At 43.1% G+C, this 26,375-nt stretch overlaps 1 protein-coding gene across 3 annotated transcripts in view; it reads left to right on the forward strand.

Annotated features, from left to right (window-relative positions):
- The window catches only part of USP4 (ubiquitin specific peptidase 4), a 51,440-nt gene extending 26,169 nt beyond the window's left edge, over window positions 1-25,271 (forward strand). For 2 of the 3 annotated variants that reach the window (XM_032984347.2, XM_032984348.2), the window contains 12 exons: window positions 2,783-3,007; window positions 4,416-4,499; window positions 5,270-5,364; window positions 16,234-16,425; window positions 16,983-17,071; window positions 18,049-18,264; window positions 18,340-18,410; window positions 19,037-19,152; window positions 20,058-20,207; window positions 20,881-20,984; window positions 22,527-22,615; window positions 22,739-25,271. In XM_032984347.2, the coding sequence (XP_032840238.2) occupies window positions 2,783-3,007; window positions 4,416-4,499; window positions 5,270-5,364; window positions 16,234-16,425; window positions 16,983-17,071; window positions 18,049-18,264; window positions 18,340-18,410; window positions 19,037-19,152; window positions 20,058-20,207; window positions 20,881-20,984; window positions 22,527-22,615; window positions 22,739-22,840 (1,533 nt within the window). In that variant the 3' untranslated portion in view covers window positions 22,841-25,271. Of the gene's footprint in view, window positions 1-2,782; window positions 3,008-4,415; window positions 4,500-5,269; window positions 5,365-12,754; window positions 12,887-16,233; window positions 16,426-16,982; window positions 17,072-18,048; window positions 18,265-18,339; window positions 18,411-19,036; window positions 19,153-20,057; window positions 20,208-20,880; window positions 20,985-22,526; window positions 22,616-22,738 lie in introns of those variants that run through there. The other variant, XM_042799738.1, reaches the window with a different exon arrangement.
- The last annotated feature ends 1,104 nt before the right edge of the window (window positions 25,272-26,375 follow it).

Consider the following 26,375-nt stretch of genomic DNA (forward strand, 5'->3'; position numbering starts at 1 on the left):
GCCAGGGTGCCCCTGAAATAAGGGTCTGAACATGTGCCTTGGGGACGGGGTTGCAAGCAGCCATTCTGGTGTCCCACTGGTAGACAGCAGAGTGTCAAATCAAATGAGCTTTTCGGACAGACTTCTTATATGTGGTCCCTCATGGCCTCTAAGAGAAATGTAATCCATGAGCTAGATTTAAAACTGGGCTGAATAGGGTGCGTGAAAGCATTGGTCAAGACAAGGAGAGAACCAAGGTGGTGTGGTTTGAGCTCAGAGGGCAACTGAATACCATGCAGCTGTTCACTCACCCCTTCCCCCTCAGTGCTGGGAAGGAGAAAATGAAGCTAAAGGCTTAAGAATTGAGATAAGGACAGGGAGGGATGACATTATGGTTATGGGCAAGGGCAAAAGACAGACTTGTTAGGGGAAGAAAAAGAACATCACTTTTTAATTCAACCACTAACAAAAACAACACTTAAAAGACAAGGTCGGACGGTGAGAAGTGCCACCACATCCAAAAAACAACCTTTCCCCTATTCCCGAGCTCAGCTCTGCTCCCAGTCTCTCTACCTCCTCCCACCCAGTGGTACAGGAGGTAAGAGTTGGAGGTTACAGTCAGCTTGCTGCTCCTTCTTCCTCGGGAGGTGGGGTGAACACTGCACATTTGTCCCCTGCTCCATGTGCTCCCCTCTCACTGGAGACAGTCCTCCATGAACCGTCTCTGGTGTGAGTCCTCCCCGTGGGCCACAGCCATTCCCATGTGGATCACCCCCATTTGATAGAGTCCTCCCAGCGCTGAACTTCAACAGTGGTAGCTGCATCTCCCCTCAGAGTCCAGGCCTCCTTCAGGTGCAGATGCTTGCTCCTGTGTGTCTCCTCCACACGCTTCAGGTTGCCTCTGCTCCACCGTGGACTTCCATGGGCGGTGGCGGGGGACAGCTGCTGCTGTCTCACCACAAGATACAGGGGGTGCTCTGCTCCAGCACACCTCCCCTTTTTCCTCTTCTTCTTTCCACTGACCTCTGTGTTTGCATAGGTGTGCCTCTCATACCTTTTCCTCCCCAGTCCCCCAACCTGCTGTCAGGTTCCCTTTCTTAAATATGTTCTCACAGAGGCACAGCCACTGTCTCTAACTGGCTTGATCCTGGCCAGAGGTGGGTCCGACCTGGAGCCGGGGCAGATTTGAGAAGCTTCTCACAGAGGCCACCTCTGTGGCCTCCTCCCCTGCTGCCCAAAACCCTGCCACACAAACTCAGTACACAAGGTATAAGTGACTTGATACAACCATGGATCTTCCTGAATTCCTAGTGTTTGGTAACTACCTGCATCTGCTGAAGCAGCTTAACTTGATTTTTCTCCTTTCTGGTGCTGTGGAAATGGGTACGCTGATACTAAAGCACCTTCACATTTTATTTAATTTAAATTGAATTTAAACACCCTTGGGCTTGAGTTACCCACTACACCTAAATAGAGAAAAGTAATTCTCCTATGCCATTTTCCTGACAGAGGCCTGAAAAGTCTCTTCTGTTCATTTTGCTCCATGCCTTTTCTCTACCCCCTATTTCCCAGTCAACACTGATATGTGAGCCCCTTACAGACACTTCTTTGTTCCTCTGAAGTTGGCAGACACCATGCTTACATTAAAATGAGAAACATAATAGTGAAATGCCTTTCCCTGAGTGAACTCACGCTCCCCTGATCAGGCTTTTACCTCTTGTCACGTTACAAACAACTGCAACATACTGACAAATGCAGGGTCCTGAGTAAATATATTAGGTGGAAAAATGCTGTAGGAGCCTCTAAAAGCTAGATGCAATATTTATTTTTAGGAAGTGTATGTGACTGGTTTGTTTTTTCCTCTTAACGGGTAATAATTTCATGTCTTTTTGCCTTTTCTTGCATAATACAGTGCATGTGGCAACACCACAAGAAGTAGTACATTTAATTATTTTTTTTCTCTCAAAAAATGCTGATAATTGTGGGATGGAAAGGTGTCCAGCATACCTTCATTTTATTTAGGTACTTCCTTCCCCAGATGTAGGAGATGTACGTGTGTTTCTGCCTTGAATCCGTATCACTGCAGTTGTTGGAGCTTATTACTCTGTTCCCATCGCAGCATCCTGGTTAGTGACAGTAGTATTGCAGCGTGAGTGTACCTATGGCACTTATTTCACTTGATATACAATATATGGTATTGTACCATAAACTGAAAGTCTCATGCTAAGAAGAGCCTCTGATTGCATTGAATGGACAAATGCCAGTTATCAGATGCCCTTAGGTGAGGAGTTTAGAAGTTGTATTGTGAAAATCTTCAAGGGATTGTGATTTATTGCCCTTTATACTTACTTTCTGAGACACAGACCACCATTTTCCAAGAAGAATGAACTCTACTTTTTTTCTCAGAAGCTGTAAGCGCAGTTGTCTTTCAAAAGCAGAGGGCAGCAGTCCATTCCTCATGGAGGGGAGTGGAGCATATTTTGGTAGCAGCTTTGTGCCCTGAAGAGCAGCGTGTGACCTGTCAGTTTCCCCTTGGCTCCATTCATTCTTGTGGCATTGTGTGCACCAAGGAATACCTGACTGAGCAGCTCAGCTAAAATAGATGTATTAGATTTGATGTGGTGCAAAACCGTAGTTTCACAGAGAAAAGATCCTAGTGTGTTATGCTGGACACACTGGTAAACCCCCCTTTCTGTGAAAATTACCCATGACTCAATTTTCTGAGTTTTCTTTTATCCCTGTGCTCGCCATAGTATGGAAGAGTTTGCAAGAAATAACTTAGAATTTTTTTTTCTTTTTATAGGAGGTGGCAAAAGAGGCCTGGGAGAATCATAGGCTGAGGAATGATTCTATCATTGTGGATATTTTTCATGGCCTTTTCAAATCTACCCTTGTTTGTCCCAAATGCTCCAAAGTTTCTGTGACCTTTGATCCCTTCTGTTACTTAACCCTTCCACTGCCCTTGAGGAGAGATCGGCTCATGGAAGTTACCCTGGTATATGCAGACCCACAGCATAGACCTGTCCAGGTGAGGCATGTTGAAGACACAAATTTCTTTGTCATCTGAGTCTTTCTCTTAGATTTTAAAGTTGAGGCTTTTCAAGTAATCTAAAGGACATTAATGTCTACCTTTGAGTGAGGTAGTATAGGCTTTTTAATGTAAACAGTGGGAATTGAACATATGAAATCAAGTGGCTTTGTAAAATCTGGGTTTGTGAGACGAGGGTCATGGGTCAGCTGGAAGTGGCTTACATGTTCCTGCGATGAGATTAGCTGTGTGTGATGTATTGTTCCCTGAAAGCAGTAATGTGTTTGCTTTGGCATATTTACCTTGTGTTACCTTGGAAAATGTAAAGGTGAAACTTACCTAAATGGGTAAGGCTTTTGAATTTCAAACAAATGAAAAACAATCCCTCTTGAAAAAAAGGAAAAATTACTCAATTGCTTTTAAACCCTGATCAATTCCAATGTAGACTGATTTTTTTTTTTCCTTTTTCTTTTTTTTTTTTTTTCAAATGGGCCTGTGGGTGGGCAGACACATACCTAAAGCAACCTTGTGCTTGCCACCCATGTCAAAACACAAGATCTGGAAGGCCCAGGCAGAGTGACTAGATGCCCTGATGACAGATGGGCATTTACTAAAGGAGAAAGCAAAGCAGTTTTGGAGGCACTGATTGGCAGTATTTGCATGTGTGGTGGGTTATGACTTCAGGTGGTAAAACTTGTTCATTGCATATGAACTGTTAGTTTGAGGGAAGCGGTAGGTACAGTGGAGTTGTATGCTGAATTGACAGTAAATTTTCATCCTGCTTTTTGGACAACTGTGAAATCAAGGACAGCTGTACTTGTTCTTATCACCAAAACTGTAAAAAGCACAAGAACAGAGAAGGAATTCATTGAGGGAAAACAGAAAATAAGATCAGTGCGATATCAACACTGTTTTAGCCACAAAATTAAAATGAGATACCATCCAGGATGCTGTAAGGAACGTCACTGTCTCCCAGCCAGCCCCGGTGCAGTATGGCGTGTCCTGTTCAGGGAGAGCTTTGGGGATTTCTTTCAGTTTGAGGGTATGTCCGGAACAGAACTCTTACAAGAAGCAAACTGCAGCCTGCACTGATGACACTGAACATCAAATGAAGGTTCAAGTGGTTGGATCTGCTCGGGGGAGGGATCATTTATTTGGGCGGGGTGGGATTTTTACTACTGCTGAGCCTGACCAAAGCAAAAAAACAGCAGTTCAAGGCTTGCTCATTCCCTCAAAATCTCTGCTTTGTAAGGTAGAGCTGAGATCCAGAAGACCTTAAAGTGTGTGGCTGTGACCTTAACTTCACCAGAGCTCCTATAAATTCAAGGTTTTGTTTCCATTTTCTTTCTCTCTACCTTGCATGGGTTTATTTTGCCTGGTGTAAGCATGATGTTATCTTTGTTTCTAGTACCGGGTTGTGGTGCCGATGATGGGGGCCATCTCAGATCTGTGTGAATCACTCTCCAAACTCTCTGGTGTTCCTGCAGAAAATGTAAGGATAAATGTAGTACAGTAATTTTCATAATTGTTTGTTATTGTTGAAGCATTTTGGTGGCTTAGCTTTTAGATGGGTGATAAGCTGAACCTAATGGAATAGTGACCAAACCCTAACAAGTTTGAATGCTGTTCTTTGATTCTAAAGTAAAAGGATGCATGAAACAAACCATGTTTATTCTGATACTTCCATTGCAGTTAGAGAGGTTTAAGAGAAGTGGCAGAAAGCCAGACCCAACCCTCATAATTTCTGATAGTGTAGTTTCATAGTACTGAGAGATGTTCAATGTCTGGTTTGGATCCACCTCTTCTTGGACATATTTTTAATAACAAAAGGATCAAGTGAGCTTGTCCAGAGGGAATGGTTTAGTAGCTGGTGGGATATTTTCAGGATGCCAGTATAGCACTTCAACTTATTTCAGTTAACTGTAGGTGTGAGTGATCTGTTCCTGAAATCCTAGCCTGTTGCCACATTGATTTTGGGATCTGTGCTGTTGTGTCCACCAGACTGACTTGCAGCTGTTGGCATGGCATCTCCTAAGTATCTCTATAAAATCAGTCTGTTACTTGCTTTGTTTTTCTGATCCATCTTAATAAGTACAGCTGATTAGCTGCTGGGCGCTCTTATAGAAAACAGTGCTGATGCTGGTGTGCTGAAAATGGTGATAAAGAATAGGAATAAACTGTTTCTTGAATTTAAAGTTAGCTTGCCTAAATTTATGTAATCTTCTATTATAATCTCTTTGCAAATATCACTTGCTGTTCTAGATGGTGGTGACAGACGTGTATAATCATCGATTTCACAAAATCTTCCAAATGGATGAAGGTTTAAATCATATCATGCCAAAAGACGACATCTTTGTGTGAGTAAAGTGGGAAGATGCCATAATGTGAAGAATGCTACAAACCATTCGCTTTGGTTTCAGGATATAAAACACAATTTTTTTTTATTTTCCCCTCTCAGAATTTAAGACATCATGTAGATCCCTTACGTGATTTAACAGTAATGCAGTACTTCTCCTACCAGCAGATCATCATGTGCAGTGTTTATTTAGTAGGTGTTTTCCTAATACAAAGAAAGTCATGGCTCCGGGTAATAATGAACTTTTTGGTTTTGTCTGTGTTCTGCAGTTTGGAAACTTCTGCAAGTCCATGTCAGAGATGATAATCTATGTCTGGATTACAGCTACACTTCCACTGGCATTTTTAGGCAAACTTGAGTTTACTGTTCTTATGCTCCAAATCAGCCAAAAGCCCTGGAACTGTTGTTATTAGGGTAGCATGAAGTCTAAACTGTTGTACTCTGCCTTTTCGAACACCATAGTTGTTATTGAACCCAGCTAACCATGATTAGAGGTTCTTGATAGATTCTTGACTGGTGCATACACGATTTGTCTAAACTGTGGTTGTGAGGGACTTAAGTGAAGCTGAGGATTTGGTTGTGCTTGATGTTTTACATACGCGTGGTGGATGAGGTGTCTCCAGTCATTTGTGAAATCTGGTGAGGAGAGCAGAAGTAGTGTTTGGCTACTGCAGCTGGAAAATGAGAAATACTGCACATGAAGTGCAAAATGGACTTTGAGACTCGCAACTGAATCTGGGACTTGTGAGGTCAAATCTGGCCCTTCATTACAAGTCCAGTCTTCCTCATGTGAGAGTGTTCCAGTGCAGTTCCGTCAAACTGTTGCACAGTATGAAGCCCTGCACTGATGTGCAGTGGTGTGGTGTGTACCTTTCACTGAGTGGGATGCAGGGACCTACTGCTTGGTGCAATTCTGTCGTGCTGTCTGTCATGACCTCGTTGCTGAGATGTTATGTCTGAGTTTTTCTGAAAGTTCTTGTCATGTTTATTTTCTTCAGTTGCAGCTAAAGATGTGGCCAGTTAGGATGCCTAGGAAGGACATTTAGCTTCTTTGAAATCTGTTTTGTGAGGGTGTTGTAAAGTGTTAGATTGTAAGTCAGTGTCTCCAAAGCTGGTAAAACACTGAAAAAACAAGGAGTGTGATATTACAGTGCTAATTACAAAAATACCTTAACTTTCTTACAGGCATGATATGTTTCATATCCCTCCACAGAAAACAACTGTGTCTGAATTAGCTCTGCTCCAGGGTGGGGGAAAGCATTAGCTCAACTGCAGTTCCATGAGTATTTTCCTTTGCAGTCACAGCTTCCTTTTATGTGCAGGCGCAGCTGTAAATGAGGTGATGCTGTGAGTCATAGTCATAGTGAGTGAACTGACCTGAGTTAAAAATAGCCCTCCAAGGAAGAGGAGAGGTAGCAGGAGGAAGTTTTGCTAATCCTGTTTTTCTGTGTAAACCCTCTGAGTTGTTTTCAGCAGTGTGGGGCAAAAGCAAGCAGCCAGGCACGAGGGCAAGAATTAGGAGAAAGCTGCTTATAGGAGCTCCCTTTAATGGGTGATGCTACTGGGAATCATAGAATGGTTTGGATTGGAAGGGACCTTAAAGACCATCTAGTTCCAACCCCCCTGCCATGGGCAGGGACACCTTCCCCCAGCCCAGGGTGCTCCCAACCCCGTCCAACCTGGCCTGGAACCCTTCCAGGGAGAGGGCAGCTACAGCTTCTCTGGGCACCCTGGGCCAGTGCCTCACCACCCTCACAGGAAAGAATTTCTTCCTTATATCCAATCTAAATCTGCCCTCTTTCAGTTTAAAACCCTTATCCCTTATCCTATCCCTACACCCCCTGATCAAGAGTCCCTCCCTGCCTTTCCTGTAGCCCCCTTTAAGCACTGCAAGGCTGCTGTAAGGTCTCCCTGTAGCCCTCTCTTTTCCAGGCTGAACAACCCCAACTCTCTCAGCCTGTCCTCAGAGGGGAGGTGCCTCAGGCCCCTTATCAGGAAAAAGGTGTGCAAAATAATACTCTAACCTACAACTAAAACCCAGCATTCTTTTATTGGAAGGGAGTCTCGTCTCAAAAACACAACAGAGAAACACTTGTTCATAAAGAGCAAGACCATATTTCAAGGCAAATATGTAATTACTTTTATCATAGACAATCTGCTTACCATGTCTGGTTATAAAAAGTCTGCTTTTAACTGTTCTAAGATTTATTTAAATCATTCAAGTAATGGTAATAGTAGTGTGAATGTTCTTAAATTCTTCTGTTTCCATCTCTTAAGGTCTTGTATCTGCTGAGGTAGGTATGAAAGGAGGGATTCACAGCACATCAATTTTGTGTTAAGATGGGTACAGGGTGGGAGTGATTAAGGTGCTCTTCAACTCAGGATTTCTGAATTGCACGTTTGAGTGATTCTTTAGGAATGTGTACCCTTCTGCTGTTACTTGCTTATAGAGCTTGAGGCGAGCAGGCTGTGAGAGTGTAGTGGCACTGGCAGAAACTTTAAAAATTGTCGCTGAAAGGACTTGATTGGCTTTAAGACTAGCTGTATTAGGTTTTTGGTTCATTGGGCTCTTTCAAGCTGACAACATTAAGGATATGCTGAATGCTTGTTTTTGTTTGGCTTTTTTTGTTTTGTTGTTTTTTTTTTGTTACTCCATATGTTAGGTATTTCTAGTACCTTTCTAAGAAATCATGATTTTCTTTACTTTTTTCTTGCAAGAAATGTTTTTCATTTTTCTTCGTATTTAGCTCATGATCTGAGGAATCCTTGAGATCTCTGTGAATTAAAGTTCTTCAGTAAGTTGAAACTGTCGTGTATAAGTTTTTTCAGCCTTTCTAAACCTTAACATTTTTAAGACTGTGAGAATTATCAGAGTTACTTTTTGAGGGGGTAATATTGTAGCTTTGGACTTGATACATCATTGCCAAAAAAGTGTATAACTCCCAAAGTAATATGACTATTTTTGTCCTGCTGGCTTCAAAACTTGTTTTCCATTAGGGAGTGTACTTGTAGCCATGAAGGTGCATCTCTGCTGCCTTCTGCTTGCAGAAAGCATGATTTTATACCTGCTGGAGAAGACTCCTGCACAGAACTCCACCCCGGCACTTTTAGCTGTCACATTGGCCCTTGTATGTTTTCCTTTGGTGCCAGGACTCCTCTTGGGTTGCCTGCTTGCTCTTTTTTGTTGAGAAGCAAGTGCTGCCTTGACTTACATGTACCACTGCTCCCCACCTTGGGGCTGGACCCAGGCACTGCAGTGCACACTTTCTGTGTGGGCCTCTTCTCCAAAGCCAAAGCCAGAGCAGGAGCAGCTCTGTCTACTCCACCTGTGTTCTCTGTTTAACTTGTTCCTTCTAGCCTAACTGCTTTCATGTTCCTCAAATTTCCTGCTTTTTGTTTTTGGCATGAAAACATAGCTTATGTTTGTCCTAAATGCTGGTTGAATAACACGTGCCATTTGTCACTGCCCCTTAGCTGGGTTGGTGTAACTGTGGAGCCAGACCATAACCTGGGCCAGGTATAGGACACTGTTAAAACAACCATCCTCTTGCCCGGCGTGGAGTGCCACGTTGTGCTGCACACAGCTGTCCCAGTGTATGCGTGGAAGTGGATCAAGAGTGGGCCGGGGGTGGATTAAACAGAAACTTCTCAAGTGCTCCTCCTCAAGCTGTTACATTTCTGGCAGAAGTTATCACCAGAGATGTGGCAGGTCAGGGCTTGCTGCCTCCCTGAAGATGCTGTGTGATGCATGACGGGAGAATGTAGCAAGCTGGTAGTCGTATGTTCAGATTGGTGCTGTTGCTGGTAACTTCAGGAGTTTCTGATATCCTAGCAACTTACCTTCTTAGGTTAAAAGCAAATATCTCGCTGTTTATTAAATGGAGGAGTAAAAAATATTTCAAAAAAAATCTTCAGACTTTCAGAATCTTCCTTCCATCTTTAAAGAACAAACTTAGTTCCACTTGAAACTAAAAATGTGTAATTGAAATAATGTAGAGTTGAGAAACATTTTATTTCCCCAAAGTCAATGAAGTAGACTTGAGTGCTCAGTAAAAAGCATTTTGTTCTTTTGGTTTAAAATTAAGGCCAAATCTTTAGAGAAGTGACAGGAAAATACTTGCTGCTTACAACTTGAAGGATAGCTCTGTGTGCCTGCATAGTCCACAAAATGTTCATCTTGGAAAAGATCCTCTTGTGCTGACTGGTGACATAATGGTGGGGTGTATCACTAGCTACACTGAGTAATGCATCTGTCTTCTGTTCCTGAAAGAAAACTATCTTTGTATCAATTAATGAAGGGGGAACAGCTGCCTTTTATTAGAAAGTGTAACTGTGTAATGTTTTACAGTGACAGCATTTTCACCCAAAATTCACAATTGAAATAAATAACAACCTAAAAAGGATTCAATCAATCATGTTAACCCGTCAGAAGTTTATTTGCACTACATTTACAGTGGATAATGTCACAAAATAAACATCTAATAAGACTTTCTGAATATTAAGTTGGGCTGACAAGGTAGCAATTGACTTGTAAGCCAGGAAGAAACCCTCTGGAAGCTGCTTGCCTCTACCATGTTTTGAAAACATAATTTTTCCCAAGATTTCTTTGAATCAATTGCCTTGTGTAATAAAACTAAAACATATCTGCTTCTATTCTAGAAGAAGTTATAGAGAATGTGAGGTTTTTAATAGCATTACTTATGTTACAAATTAAATAGGAAAACTGCATCATTTCAGGATATTGTGCTCACGGTGCAGCAGAGCTAAGTGAGGGGTATTGCAGCTCTCAGGGAGGAGAAACAGACTGGAGAGGGATGTCTGGTGATTGTGGTATCCTTTGAGGGGTGTGTTCTCAGGTACTAGATGTTAACCTAGATGTGTTTAAAATTGACATATAATAATATGCAAGCTGGGACATGTCTGAGGACCATTAGTTAATTGTTTGTATTTAAATAAGAGATGTTTTCTAGAATAAAAGTATCTTTTGTATTTAAATCAGCTTGATATTCACTGTCTCCTAAATCACGTTTTATTGATCCTGTCCCTTTATATAGATCATCCATTCTTATTTTCCAGTAATGTCCAGTGGCAAGACTTCCCTGTTAGCAAGCTGTAATGTGTACATCTCATTACTTAAAACAAGTAATTCAAGTTAGATGCAAAGTTTCTTTGACTGGTTAGAAAACGAAGTGCAAAGTAAGCAATTCAAAGTAGAGTTAAATCAGTGCAGCATATGCAGAAGTAGGTTTCTGACACGTACATTCCCCAAACTTACATTTTAAAATTGAAGGCTTCTCAGTGGGTCCTTTTGATTTTTGAGGTGTTTTCATGAAGGACTTTGCTGCCTAGTCTTTGAATTTGCGTGTGCTCACAGGTCTTTTAATTTGTTCCTTCCTGATAGTCACACTGAGAGAATTATGGAAGAAGCTGTGCTAAACTGAAGGTAGTACACTTCTGTGCCTCATGCTAGTGTTTAAATCATATTTTTAATGATGTAACAGTTTCCTTGCCTGAAAAGTACTACTTTCCACTGGCAAAGACAACCAAGGCTGTGTTAGTAATTGTCTGTGTGTGTTTGCTAGAGCCTGAGAATGCAAAAAATGAGTGTGTAGTGATAGGGGGAGCTACAAAGCCCTCAGGCTCTGAGTTCATGAGCAGCTGCCATCAAATTCTTCCATTGTTCCTTGTTCTTCTTGTTCCCCTCTAAATAGGACTTTGCTCAGAGTCCAGCAGATCTTCCACCTGTGATCACCTGGGTGATTGTCTTCTGTACAGAAATCAGTTGTCAATGATTCTGAAGCTTTAGGGTCTTGTAGTAACTTAAACTTGGCTTTGGTACATTTCTTAGCATCACCTTAAGTTGTCTCAGGACTGAAAAATTTTAATTTAAATGTCTCTTGCAGTATTTCTCCAGGTTTGCTTTGCTGAAAGCAGTAGACGGACCTGGAACTGCACATAACAACAATATTTCTGTTGGTTTGACAGAGTTCTGATTTTAGAGTATTGTGTGCTAGCCAGCTAGCAACACACGTCTGAATTCAAAATTCAAGGAAGAATCTAGCACTGTAGAAAGTTTGTGCCCCAGCAGAAACATGATTTAAAAAAAAAAAAAAAAAAAAAAAGTCTGTAGTTTTCTACTGTTGTCTTGTTTTTGACATCGTATCTCAACTTTCGATTTAGACCTCTGCATTCGCTGGTTACTGAGCAGAATATCGATCTCCATGGAATGCTTCAGTTGTACATGTCAGTGAGCAAGAACTCACACAACATGTTGCAGTAGTAGCGTAGCTGGAATGTGCTTTCTTTTTCTTATATTTGCTTGACAGAGGCACAGATACTGTACTCCAGACTGTACTGTTGATGAATACTTGTGAAATGTACAACACGTAGGATGTATGGAATATTGAGCTTGCACCTTTTCTAGTTGATTTCAGTAGTTAGAAAAGCTGTATTTTTTTCTCCTGCTTTCACTGTAAAGATATGAGGGAAGATGTGTTCAGCTTTCTATGATTTTTGCAGGGCACCGTGGACATCGAGACATGCATTGTGAATTTTCATGTCCCTCTAAAATGTGGGAGATGCTGAATCTTGGCGAGGGGGAGTAGGGTGGGAATTGGACTCCATTTGGAATTTAAACTGAATGGACAGTAATTTAAGGCGGGGGAAAAACAAAACAAAACCTTCCCTGGATGGCTAAGATAAAATTTTTCTTTCAGCTGCTCAGTTTCTGGCTCATCAATTCTTGTAATCTACTACCTTGTCAGTTATGCTCTCTGAAAGTAAAACTTCAGAAAGAAGAAATGTGAATGTTACTGGGCTTCTTGATGTTTAAATGACTTTAACTCTCAAATGTATCCCAGAATGAATCTGGCTCCTTTTATACAAAAGGAAAAACTATACATTTTCTTCTCCAGATCACCTGAAAGGGGCGGAGAATTTGGGGCTAGAATTCTTCAAGCCCATTCTTTTGCAAGGCTTTGCAGTCATCTCTTTCTCTTCATGACAGGCTTGGAAATGTAGGATAGTCCTGATGAAAGATGCATTAATATTTAGCATCAGAGAAGAGGTGAGATGCTTGCAGAAATAGAGGGGTTTGATGTAAAACTTGTTTCAAGATCACTGGCACAATATGTAGGGACAGTGCAGCCAAAGAACAGTGGGACTAGCCCACTTCTCACAGCGTTGTAAATGTGTCTCTTGAGGCATATTGTTCCTCTGAAAGGTCAGGGAGGTCTGTGGCAAATGGTCAGTAAGTCACTTATGTAAAGGTGGTCTGCAAATCAATTTGATGACATTAGTTCAGTGTTTGTGCTGAATGCTCTCATTCTCCAGGCTAAGCAGAGAACAGCATTCAGCACATAACCGAAATGCTTACTATTTCTTTTTCTTAGGTTCTGTGAAGTCCAGCCCCACTAGGACCTCCGGCTCCTGCTCCAATGTAACACCCACGCATGCACCATGCTGGTGATATCACATCACCCAGGGATCCTGCTGGAGCTTGGAGCCGGCCTACAAGGGGTCAGGTAAGTACCACTTGAAAACAAACTCGACAGCCTGTTTCAAGGGTATCACTCTCAGTATTTCTTCTTAGTTCTTAAGGCCTAAGAAGAAAAATGTTTTGATGGATAAACTAGATACCCCTGTTCTCTTAGCCTGGCTAATGGGGCATATAATAAAATATGTATTGTTTACATTGTGAAACTTTTATCAAATTGATTTGCAGGTCACCTTTAACCTATAAAAATGTGCATATTTGGATAAGATACATTTAGTTTGCCATACATACCATGTTTTCTGCCTTCTCTTACAACATGCTGTGTATTATGTTTAGATGAGTTCATGGTTCTGAAAAACCATGGCTGGCTGCAGAAATGTCAGGTTTGTTGATGTGAGGCTACAACAATTACTGAACTGAGTTAGGTCAGTGAACCAGCTAGTCTGGTAGTTTTATATGAAATGTTTGAGATGTGTGAGATCTTGTCGCAGACTGATCTAGGAAGTTTGTTCTCACTTGCTGAAATTGGTGTTTTCTTGTTTGAAATAAGCGTTTGTGTCCTTTCCAAAATGAGCTTGTATTTTTTAAGCTTTGTAAAAATCTTGCTGGTTGGATTCCCTCATTCTTTTTAATCTTGCTCCTCTGTAAGTCTGGCAAAATCCTGTGACCAACTTTTACAGGGCAAGCTACCTGTTGTCTGAGAAAGTTACGTTTGCTGTTTCTTATCTCTTAATTTACTTGTTTGTATGTGTTCTGGTATTATGAGAGAAAATAAACAGATTAGGAGTATTTCCAATTCATAGAAGAGATCAGAGTATGTGCAGCATTTTCACCCAAGTTTTTTTCCAGTCCTCTGTTCATCCTTGTCAACTTTTGACCCTATTGTAATTTCACAGCAGCATCTCTGGGTTGCTGTACAGCAGTAATCCTGTTCAGATGGATCTGTTTGTCAGCTTCTGCGATGGCATTTTTTTCTACCCTTCTCTGTTCTCTTATAAAATATACTTTTCTTGGTTGTTGCTATAGACTGATTTGTGATCCACATAGTGATTTTGTGCTGGGGTTAATTTCATAGATCCCAGCACTTGGGAGGGAATGTTTCAATAATATGAAACGTACATTCGCCTGGTGTTTAGCTCAGAGTATTTTTTGCTTTCAGTGCCCTTTCACATAGCTCTGCCTTGTCTTTCTGTAGCTTTTCATGCTCCTGTGCACTTGCTAAACTTTTATTTTGCAAGGCAACGAAAGTTACCTATTTCATTGCTCACTGCTTCCTTTCTGAATTATAACCACAGACCTGAAGTCTTCTTAATGCTGATGAAGACTGGTCAAGTGCTACCATATTGCTTAGCAGTTTTCAGACACTTTTCAGAGTTGTCATGAATTACAAAGACAACCAGCCAATATCGAGCAGTGTGGTAGCAGCTAAGCTGATGACTCTGACTTATAAAACAGTGTTGTGTAGTCTGGTGTAGCATCATCTTTATGTTCTATTATTTAAATTAAATTGTAAGATACAGAATTACAGTGTATTGTCCAGTAATTCCCAATATCAGCTGCTTAGCCTTCCTTAGACTATAGATAAAGTATTTTATCTTAGTGATTTATTTTTTTTTGTAAGAAAGGACGGCTGTTGCTCAAGAGATTCAGAAAATTATACATCCTGATTCTGATATATCTGCCTCTAATACTAGTGTATAAAAGCTGTTCTGAGGTGTAACGGGTAGAGGGGTGCTTGAGTAACCAAATCTGTTACGTTTCAGTGAGAAGTGGGTGAGGTGCTCTTTTGCAGAATGTTACAAGTGTACAGCATGCTAGCTGTTTGTGAAGGATGACACCTGCGTATGGATAACACTTAGCTTTTTCTGTCCCATCTGTTCTCTTGCTTGGTCAGGGCTTCATTCAGGTGCATGAGGATGGAGTATAAATGAGGGCTGCATTAGCTGCTGCTTGAAGAGCACAGTGTAGGTGGTGTGAGAGGCAGTCACAAGAACGCCAAGGAACGTGTGCATGTTGTGTACTAATCTGTTCTATAGGAGTCCAGCTTAAGGATCTCATAGGACCCGGAGTTACTGTAGATGATATTCTGGGACTGAGTATGGTCTTTTATCTAAACAGTGTGAAGTAAAATAATTCACCTCTTTGTGGTGCTATTTCTCAGGAAACTTTAGAAGGTGTGAACTGTATCCAGTAGCTGGTGTCCAGCTGAATAGAATTGGCAGCCTAGAAAACCTTAACCATCATTTGTGTTGGACTGTCTTATGCTGACTCTGATCCCTGATGCTCTTTGTGGGCTGGGCTGGGACTCTGGAAGGATATTTATCTTCATGTATTCTGCTGACTCAGTGCAAGCCCCAAGGTGGGATCCCTTTTTGTTTAAGTAGGAGGGAGCAAAACTACAACTCAAATTTGTTCTCCTCCTTGCTCTACAAGGGCAATTTGAACACAGGCATAAAAAGATGTTTCTTGGCTCTTGAGAGAGTGGAGGTCGTTTGTTTAATGTAAGAGCTGTTAAGAGTCGGTACATTCAGAAATGTGATTGTGGTCTGGGTCATGCGTAGTGACATCCTTCATGAAGTCTTTCTTTCTCTTTCAGTTTTAAGATAAGTCTGGGACAGGTGACTCACCAAATTAAAGAGCAGTGTGCCTTGACATTCCTGAAAATGAATCTTTTGTGATGAATAGTCCTGAAGCGAACAATGTGATAGTGTTGCACTACATGGTTTCTATTGACTCTGACATCTGCAAATGTTTAATTTGCTGTTTCATCCAGTAGCACAAGCTGTGTGTCTGTTCTCTGTCTCCTTGCTCTCCAGAGCTGTTAATTTTCTTCCAATGTTTTTCTTGTGTGTCTACTATCCTTGGATTTTTCTGTGAAGCAGATATTTCCAAACTCTTGGTTTTCTGAAGCATTGGCTGCTCAATGATGTGAGCCCAGGCCATTAACTGTACAAGAGGCTGGGAGAATGCAAGACCCAAGGTATCAAGAGGGTTTCTTTCTTCGGAGGGAATGAACACTGGGGGATTTCAAAATGCATTTAGTATTTTTCACTGATGCCATGATCTGGTTGAAGCAACATGTAGTTGTCAGGGTAATGTCTTGAGAGGTGAGTGGCAGTAGGGATGTGAATTGGGAATAAAGACAGAGGGAAGGTGGTGGCAGTCACGTGGGTGATAGGTATGTATCCTGTGCCATTGTGAGCCATGGGTGGCGTTCAGGAAATGGCTCTGCAGTCTGAAGACAGAGTACAACTCATATTGTCCTTCTCAGGAGGACCTGGTGGAGAGACTTGTTGGACTGAGTTCATATCGCTTCTACCAGCTGTGCTTCTTGGCAGTGGAAATAACCTGCAGAAATACCTGTCTTTCAAACAGGTATGAAGTTTGCAAGCCAAGTGACGATGGCCTGGAGTATGTTACTCTCTCTGTTTACTTTCGGGAAAAGACAGTGAGGCAATCCAGCAATACTTCAGGGACCATCCTCTTTGGTCAGCCACTACTGATATCTGTGCCGAAACACAAGCTCACTGTGGATCACTTGTACGGTGTGATTTCGGAGCAGATCAGGTAAGTCATGTCTGTACCTTTGAATCCTACGTAGAGTTCTAGTGGTCACTTAATTATACTATAATAGGATGATTGCATCTTTGTTAACGAGAAGAATTTTCCTTGATTGGTGTGGCGTATAAACCAGGATTTGCATTTCATTAGTGTCTGGAGGCTGCGGGCACTTTTCAAGGTCCTTGTTTTTGGGGCTGTGTAAAAGCAGCCTGTGGGGTAATGCTGGTGGTGGTCACAAGGGACGCTGTCTGCTTGGTGTTGCAGAACAGGTCAGAAGCAGAACTCAGGCTATGTTTTCAGGGCTCTCAGATGGGGCCACCGTAACTTATTTTTGCCTTTTCTATCTAATGCCAGTAAAACTTGGAACAAGCAGTGAGAACAGAGACTTACTGAGTTGTTGTTTGACTCATTCTGAGAGCTCTTGGCCTGTAAATGATGCTGTACAGGATGGATTCCATTTTGCTGAGGGGGATGAGACAGCAAGAACTGATGATGGAGAGGGGTGCTGCTGTTCCAGTGTACAGCTTCGGTATGATTATGTGCTAAACATATTCCCTCTCTAGCCGCTATGTGAAACTCCCTTTGGTGGAAGAATACTCTACACCCTGCCCCGACAAAGGAACCTGCAACGGCTCCAATGGTGTGGTTGAAGGTAAAGTCCTTTCAAAATTGGCTGGAGACCTTTTGGCACTTAAAACTTTTTAATAGCATTTGGCTTGTGCTGTGTGTATTTGGGTTAAGCTCTAGCAGATTGCTTTTTCACCATGGTTAAACCACGCTATTGCATAGGACTTCTGAATGGTATGGTGAGAATTCCTATAGACCATTTTCCTTCCAAGGGAGATCAGATGTGCATAAGCAGCAGCAGGAGAACAAGGTGTGGTGTGCATTTATCTTGACCAATGTTAGGGAAGTCATTCCTTCTGTATTAAGTGCTCAGGTGCCTCCCTCCAGAGGCAGCTCCTTTCCTAATTGACCCTTTGGTGATTAAAACTGGCCTTTTCAGTCACAAAGACAAGTTCTGGAGAAATAAAGTTAAAATGGTATTTTCTATTCATGGACCGAGAATCATGAAGTTTCATTCCTAGGATAGATGCTTACAAAGAAGCTTTTAACACTGATGGCAAATGCATGTTTCCCTTTCCTCTCTGAAATCATTTGTTTGTACTGCTTGAGAGTAACAACTGGAACAAGGTAAACAGGAAATTTTAAACAGGGAAAAAATTCTGCCCATTTTTCCCAAAGAATGGAAATAACTTTCCTGGAGACTTACATATTCCCTTCTGTAAAGATACCCAGCTGCAACCTTGCTGTTTCTCTCTTGGGATGTCTATTTGGGTGTGCTGTAAGAAGGTGTGACTGTTACCCTTCTGTGAACTGAGCACTCTTCTCCAGGTCTGATACTAGGTTATAAAACCCAGGACATTACCTGGCATCTACCAAAGGGAAAAATACATGTTTAGATGTAGTGGTTAGCAAGCACAGATTTCTTTTTCTGCCTGTCTTTTCATTTCTTTCTGAGTAATCAGTGTATCATAACAGGCTCGTGCAAACAGCTGTCCATGTGAGGTATCAGTCTAAACTTTCACTGAAGCTCTTTGATATTGTGCTTGTTTTAAATTTTGCCAGGTGATGTTGAAGAGATGGAGCATCAGGATGGCGGACAGGAAGGCAAGGAAAAGCTGGCAGAAGTTGATCCCTGCCACTCTGATGGTTGTATGCAGATTGAGTCACCAAGAGACCTGCAGCCTTGCAAGAAGCAGCATTTCACTTTTAGTCTTGTGAATTCCGCTGGGACCTCCGAGATAAATTCCATTGTAGAAGGAAAAATCTTAAAACTAAATGGTAATTACTGTCTTGATCTCTTTTTTTCTTCCTTCTCCTTACACCTTTGCAATAAATGTTTCTTCTTTCTTGTAGCTTTTTCTGCGCTTGCTATAGACTGGGATTCTGATACACGGAGGCTACTTTTCGATGAACAGGAGGCACAGGTTGTAGTATGCTCTTTTCGTAAATATCTGTATGTAAACTTGCACGGTACCTAAAATATTACAGTAAATGGTGAAATGTAGGTGTAGCTCCCATAAAAACTGGAGTCATCAGTCTGAGATATGTTTACTTAAAATCTTTTAGTGATAAGATATAGATCTATAATTACTGATCTGTTTCCAGTGTGTTCTGAAAAGCAGACATTTTAATTTCAGAGCTAGAGAGTCAAGTTCATAGTTCACTCAACAAACAAAATGTTTGGTTTGCTTAAAACAAACCCCCAAAACCTGAAAGAAAGCTGAAATCAAATTCATAGAGCCTGGTAGAAAGCTCAGTATTCTTCCTGTGAGAGTTCTGCTGGATTGTGTTTCATAACAGAATAATCTGTTGTTACTCTTTTGCAAAAAACCCAAACCCCACCAACATTGAAGTAAGGACATGTTCTATTTTGCCTTACAGACTGTTTGTAAAACAAGAAGGGAGTGACTGGAAACTTGAGATGATTTTGTGGGTGGGGAAGGGGGGACAGAAATAGAGGCAGCATGGTGGAGGTGAGCATGTTCCTTTTCATGATGTCAAGAGTTAAAGACTATGTGGAAATGAATAAAACGTGCATGTCTTTCACTAGGCATTTGAAAAACATGGAAGTATGTTACAACCACAGAAAAAGAAGGCTGTGGTAGCGCTCAGAGACTGCATAGAGCTCTTCACAACTATGGAAACGCTTGGTGAACATGACCCATGGTAAGAGCCTCTGCCTGCCATGTTTATTGTAAAATGCCATAGCTATTTGAGTTCACATTATTTGTCATGGGGATTCTGATAATTTCCCAGGTCTGTCCTTTTGTCTTCATCTGTGAGAAGTCTGTCAGTTCAGTGTTAGGTCATTGACTCAGTAGGCTGTAGACATGGGTTAATAAAATGTATTTGTTTCCTGCCTTTATTTAAAAAAAAAAAAAAAAAAAAAAAAAAAGCATCAGTGGACATGTAGCTTCCAAAGATAAGGCTGTTTTTAATTTCCCAGCATACCTTTGTCTTCCAAACAGTGTCAGAGGAAGCAGTTGTGGTAATAGTGAAAGCATGTCGCTACCTTAGGGTTTAATGCTGTATTATTTCTAGCTGGAACCAATCCTGACACACTCCTAACTCTACCAAAAATCCCTAGTTCAGAGGGGCTAGGAACAGCAGATCCTAAATGACCAAACTGTGATTACTGTGTGTGCAGAACTTTGGAGGTTGTTTGCTATCTGTGTAAGAAAATAACTTACAGTGTAGTAGGTGATGGTTTATTATTAATTTCCAATTACATGCTAGAGATGTGTTTGCAACTGTTAACCTGCTTGAGTTGCATCTGGAGATAATAAAGAAGTAATGGGACCTTTAAACCTTTTTTTTAATTTACAAAAGAAAAAATAGTGTTTGTACAATGCTCAATTAACTCACTTGCCATAGGACTTCTTGCCTATAAAGTGAAAGCAAGTTGCAGTTTGGAAACCTCTGAGGAAGTGTGTTTGCCTGCATATTCCACAGCCAAAATGCCTTCTATAAGGCGGGACTGTACTGTGCTGTTGAGGCATCTTTTAATGAAAGGCCAGAAGCTCTTCCTTCACCTTAGTCATTCATTTCCTTGTTTGTTACTTCTTCCTCAGGTACTGTCCTAACTGTAAGAAACATCAACAGGCCACAAAGAAGTTTGACTTGTGGTCTTTGCCCAGGATTTTGGTAGTGCATTTAAAACGCTTCTCATACAGCAGATATTGGAGGGATAAACTTGACACTGTTGTGGAATTCCCTATCAGGTAGGATTCTTTCTTTGAGCTAGGAAGAGCTTGAAGAAGCTGATCAAGAGAAATCTACTTTTGATGGTACTGTTGGGTGGGCTTGTAATTAATGCTGTAACTGGAACAGCTGTCTTCTGGGTTTGAACTGCAAGACAGCAGGCAGGAGTGGGGTTGGTTGTTTTTTTGCTTTGTTTTTTTGCCTTTTTTTTTCTGTTAATCAGATCTACACATCAAGAATGCTAGTTACTAGCAGGTGCTGTTTCTGAACTTAGTTTAAAACCATGTGATTCTGCTGAACCAAGAGAACTTCTAGAGAGAATTTAGCAAATGTGTTGCACTTGTAGTACTGAGGATTACACAAGCACAAGATGAAAGCCTGCCTCATTCCTCTGTTTTTACTTGTCTACTCTGATCTCACTTTTCATGCCTACACAGGGACACTCTGAACTGTCTTTTATTCAGCACCTCCCTCTAAATCTTTTGGCAATGCTTGATGGGTTTACCAGGACCCTGCCCTGTGTGGGAGGGGCAACATGTCTGGTCTTTATGCTAAGAACATCTGGCCGTTGAGCAGAGGAGTGCAGCACTTCTCCACCAGTGCTGCCTGTCTGCAGAGCTTCACTGGTGTCATGCATCACTTCCTAAACAGTGATGGTTACTGGTGTACTGATACTTGTGGATTTCTTTCCAGGGGTTTAAACATGTCCGAGTTTGTCTGTGACCCAAGAGCAGGCTCATATGTGTATGACCTCATTGCAGTTTCCAATCACTATGGAGCCATGGGAGTAGGCCACTGTGAGTAACCGCTTCTGTGTCCTTTGTGCACAAGGCAATAGAGGCAGAGGGGTCATGGGAGGGCTCTGTGCATTGGAGACCTGCAGCAGCTCTCACCAAGGGTGCCTAGAGCAAAATTTATTGTTCTGCCTGCAGGTGAATGGCATATTGGAAGGTAATGTTCTTCCTTTTAGGATTTGCAGAGCAGCTAGCTAGTTTGTGTAGTTTGCAGCTGCCTGAGGTCCATATCTGATGCCTGTGGGACCTTGGCTAGTAGTCATTAGAGTGCGTGACGGTGTTCCCCAGTTTGAGTGGAATCAAGATTTTTTTCAATGCCAAACATGAAACTGGAAAGGAGCTTCTTACTGGAGAGTGCTGGGGAGAGTCTTTGGCGTAAGCTGTCAGTTCAGCGCCAAGGCTCAGTTTCTTGCCCTGTAGCATGCCAGAGGGCAGCTGCTTGTCCAGCTTGTCCAGTGTGGGTACAGTGTCAGACCTGCAGAGAGGAGATTGCCAGCAGTCGAGCCAGCCAAGCAAGAGCTTGCCAGGTTCCCTCGATGGTAGTGAGAGAAGCTCTGACAAGCAGCAGTTGCCTGTAGGCCAGGAAGAGAGAGCAGAGGGCACACCTTGTCATGCAGTTGGGTCTGATGCCCTTCTGCATTTCCTATCCTCGATTCTATTAGCTGCAATAGCAATTTAAAGCATTTTTTTTCCTTTCATTTTCTTTTGTTCCAGATTCTGTCTAAAACAAGCCACAAACAAATGTGTAGTTCTTGGCATCTTTTGGTTGCACAGGTGGCACTAGTTTGTAGTAGAATGTCTCCACCTTTGCACTGGCAAGGGCTCACATACCAGGGAAAGTGCCATGCCATCAGAAGGAAAAAGCCCTTTGTTATATATGACAAGTCTATTTTCTGTCACTGGTTTTGTTGCAGCATAGATGAAATGCACCTGTAGGTGAGTTCCCTGTATCAGGTGTCTGTGCAGATCCATGCTGTGGGTGATACTTCTAGAACCACCCAGAAGTGTTTGAGGGGATGCTGAACTCCCCTATGTGCTTTACTCGTAGGGTGTATCACTGTAGGGTTGCATTAGCTGAAGGAGGGTCTATTTGGAGATTGGAGTTCATAGTTACAGAAGTTGTGGAAGAGACTCTGCAGGACATTAGTCCAACTTCCTTCTTGACTGAGGACTCTTGCAAGCACTAGATCAGATCCATCATCAACAGAAAACTTTTCAGGTGAAAATGAGGAGTCTTAAACTGTGTGTTTGGGAAAGCTCTGGGTCAAGGGGGCAGAACAAACCACTAAAATGTTTTCCTGAGTTTCTTTGCCCTGTATCTCGACTGTCAGGGGTAAGTCTGGTGTGTGGGACATGGTTCTAGACTAGCGGGACCAGCTAGCATGTTCTAGAAGCTGTGTATGTTTGTGAACTAGGTTTGGGGTAGATGATGTCAAAGCTAGCTCCTGGCCTCCCGTGCATGCTCAGTGGTGCAGTGCTGCCAGCGCGGCGTTGCCCCTACTGCTCTTCCCCGGAGGACTGAGCTGCAATTTCTTCTCCTGACAGACACTGCCTATGCAAAGAACAAAGTGAATGACAAGTGGTACTATTTTGATGACAGCAGTGTATCGGTGGCTTCAGAAGACCAAATAGTGGTGAGTATTTGACCTGAGGCTAATCTGGAGTTTGTGCTGAAATTGTGGTTCCTTGCTTTGGGCGTTACATTTCCAGCTGAGCTGTGTGGATTGTCTCAGATGGTCTTCTCCTTTGTTTGGTAGACAAAAGCTGCGTATGTGCTGTTTTATCAGCGCCGAAACAGTGAGGAACATACTGCCCCATCTCCTCCCCAAGAAGAGTGTGACAGCATGGATACCAACTAAACATCTCCTCCAGCGCTCGGCCACCATGTTAGCGGTTGCTCTTCTAAAGCCATGCCTGAGGCATCTGAAAATTTTTCTTCCTTCTGTAGGAGTCAAGCAGAAAATCTAGCACTGAAAGATTCAGTGCTGAGGGTTGCAGAATAGCACTGGAGAGCCAGGAATAGGTGCTGACACTTGGGTATTTAGAGGCCAAAAATAATATATATTGGAGCTTCAATAAAGTTCTTTTTAAAATCTGGCTGAGCTGTGTGGCTAGAGGCAGGGGCCGGGGCTGAGCCGGGCTGGGGCTGTGGGTCTTGGGCTGAGGGTTGTAGCTGGGGTTGGGAGAGCACAGCCCGAGCTGCAGGCCAGGTCACAGCTGAGCCCTGCAGGGCCCCGTGGAGGAGCACGGCGGGTACGATTCTGTGAATCGGCTTGGGGGGCTTCCTGCCAACTCTCTGGTGTTGCTGTTGGGCCCTGCCTGTGTCAGGGAGGCTTGCTGCACCCTTTCTGGAAGTTCTGTTCAAATCTTTGTACATCTGACCTGTCTGTTGCAGTCTGTGCCGTCATACCTTGGTCCCCTTGCTAACAGCAAACGTTTCGCTTTCTCGTGTCCTTTCACTGATGCATTTGAGGCTCTTCTGAGCAATTTTGACTCAGCCTTTTTCATGTGAGCACTGAATCCTGTAATGTAGGGAGCTTCACCTGAAGCGAACCATACCTGCCTGTGGTACGGCGTGTGTGCAGGCTGCTCCGCACAGCGATGCAGGATGCAGCTGTGCTGGCTCCCATTGTTCTGCAGAGAAAATACCATCTGTAAGGTTGGCGATTTCTTGTCCTCTCCATCCACCTCCTACACCCCTCACTTCCAGGCTGCTCTGTGAGCACTTTTCTGCCTCCACCATTTCTTCTGTGGTTTGTGCAGCAGTAGCATGTTTATCCTTTTTGCTCATTTATGTGACTACTTGGCGCTTTTTCTCCAGCAAGCTCAGCACTGTCCCCAGAACTGTCACCTGTAAGGATGGCAGCCTAATGCAATGGACTCTGTGAGTTTTCAGCCTTTTCTCTTGCAACTTTTTTTTTTTTGGACTGCTCTTTCAGCATTTCTCCTCTTGAGCACTGCCCTTTAGATCCCCCGCCCCACCACTGTCTGCAGGGCTGCAGACACGACGGCATGACAGCTCTTTGCCTTAGCTTTCAGTAGTTCTGCTCCATCCTTTTGGTGTGACTGGCAAATGCTCTTCTCTCTGTCCTCCTTTACTGTCTGTTACTTGTAGGACTCAAGTCCAGCTTTCTTCTTGAATGAGGACTTCTGTGATCACTCGATCAAGTCAGTCGTCAGTGGAGAACTGGTCTTCCATGTGAAAAATGGGAAAAAATCTAGAGCCTTAGTCTGTGTGTTTTAAGGAAAAATCTAGCTCATGGTGGTGAACCAAAAAGGAGGGGTTTTCCTTCGTGGAGCCAAGTGCAGCGGCAGAACAAAAGGCTAAGATGGGCTTCTGCCCTGCTTTTTTTCCCCAAAAAAGGCGTGCTTGCAGCCGCTCTGTCCTCTGTGCACAGTCCCTGTGGCTTCACTGCTGACCGTCGCTGCCTCTTCTGATGGTCAGCGTAACAGCAGTCATCCATTTAACTCCAGATACACCCGCTCAGCTCCCTTTCCACAGCTGCTGGTGACAAGCCCCGTAGGAAATTGTATGTCCCTGCACCTCTGCTGTGCTGCAGCTGAGCAAAAGCCCAGCCAGCTACTCGCTGTCTTATCCTGCTCTGAGCAATAGGAAGGGAGGGCAGCACGGTGCAGCCCCTTAGGCAGGGCACTGGAAGGTGAGGGAGGGGGTGGGGAGGAGCTGCCTCTAGCTGGCACACTGGTGCGTGATCCTGTTCTGCGGAATTTTGCTTTCAAAGCATGGGAATCTGAATTTAGAGATCAAAATTGCTTAATTGCTTCAGTTGTTCTGGTTTGGGGGTTGCTTGGGATTTTTACAACTCTTAATATTGTATTTCTCTTCTTTCCTTGTTACTGATGGGAGCATCCAAAAAGCAATTTTTAAGCTGTAGTACTGCACTGAATCACTCTAATCAGCATTTTTTTGTTCATTTTACCCTGAAAAAAAATCATATGGGCATTCCAAAATGGGAGAGGAAAGGGAAGGGAGTAAAAGACCTTTATAAAAGGAAAATCAATCTGAAATAGCCATTGTTCTCCTCCTCACCTCCCTACCTGTGCTGACACTGAGAAATGCATCAGTGGGGCTAAATCTCCAATGCTCAGATGCTGAACAAGCTCCGTACTGCAGAAAAAGTGCCCCAGCTCTTACTTTCTCTGCCTCTGAGCTGATGGACTTTGGCTGGTGTGTGTGTGCTGTAATACCAGACCTGTTTTTTAGACTAGCACTTTGTAAGTGGCTGGCTTTATTGTACAAAGAGGAAAATTAAAGAGTGGTTTGCACTGAAACTGGGGTTTGTATTTGCAGCTTTAATTATGCGTCCTGAGACTGCGGGTTGTGGGGATCCCTGGTGCTCCCGGAGCCCTTTTGGCTGGGGGAGGGAGAGTCCTGCGGAGCTGACCCCTCCCTGCTCTGCAGTGGGGATTTGGGAGAGAAGCAGCCATTGCCTGCGCTGCTCTGTACAGCTCAGAGTTGGCATTCGCTCCAGGGTTGCCTTTTCTCGCCTGCGGCGCTGCGTTGCTGATGCCTGGTGCTGTAGCAAAGCCTGTCCTTGTCTTTCTGTGGCACTGGGCAGCCTCAGCTATGGCTTCCTCTTTGTTCCTCTTCCCCTGCGGATCTCAGGCAAGGGGTGTTCTGATCTTCCTTCTGTCCTTTTTCTCCAGGGGTATCAGGGCTGCTTATGGTTGTACCGCTGAAATAGTTATCCTGCAGTCACTGCAATTTCCTCCTGGAGGCAACCTGAACACATGTATGAGAGCAGGCTGGACAAGACAGTTGAATGCAACAAGCTGGGGTGCATGCAGGGAATCTGGGGGACTGTCAGAATCTTGCAGGTCAAGGTGGGCTGTGAAGCCCCAGTAAGAAGGTTTGAAAGCCTTGTGCCATGATTACGGTGTAGTAGCGGTGGAGCTTGATCTTAGCAGGAGCCTGGAGGAGGGTTAGAAGAGCCTTCATGTTGAATAGCAGATGGTGAGCTTTGCTGTGAAATGCTGACCTTCGAAGCATGGTGTGAAGCCTGTCATGGGAAGAAGGAAAAGCAGAGTGGCAGCCTTTGCATCCGGAGGTGTCTGGGTGTTCTGTATCAGCATGCAGGCTCGCAGAAACAGCTCACCCAAGAATGCTGAGGTCATGAAGCGAAATGAAATGCCCCGTTGCAAAAAGGAGGGAAAAATAACCTGAAAGACGTGTTGTCAGTGAAGCGCTGTCATTAGCATTCAGGAAGGAGGTCTCTGAGGCAGAAAAGAACATTTCCAAGCTACAGCTTGGGTTCAGAGGGGAGATGATTTTGGTAAGAAGAGAAAACAGGCTCTCTGTCAGTCCTGGTTCAGCTCCTGCTTTGAAGACGGTGTGCAATTTCAGCCAGTAAAAGAGGACTTGGAATAAAGAGGGGA

The sequence above is a fragment of the Tyto alba genome, unplaced genomic scaffold (assembly GCF_018691265.1).
Source record: "Tyto alba isolate M040663 unplaced genomic scaffold, T.alba_DEE_v4.0 Super-Scaffold_3, whole genome shotgun sequence".
Taxonomy (NCBI): Eukaryota; Metazoa; Chordata; class Aves; order Strigiformes; family Tytonidae; genus Tyto; species Tyto alba.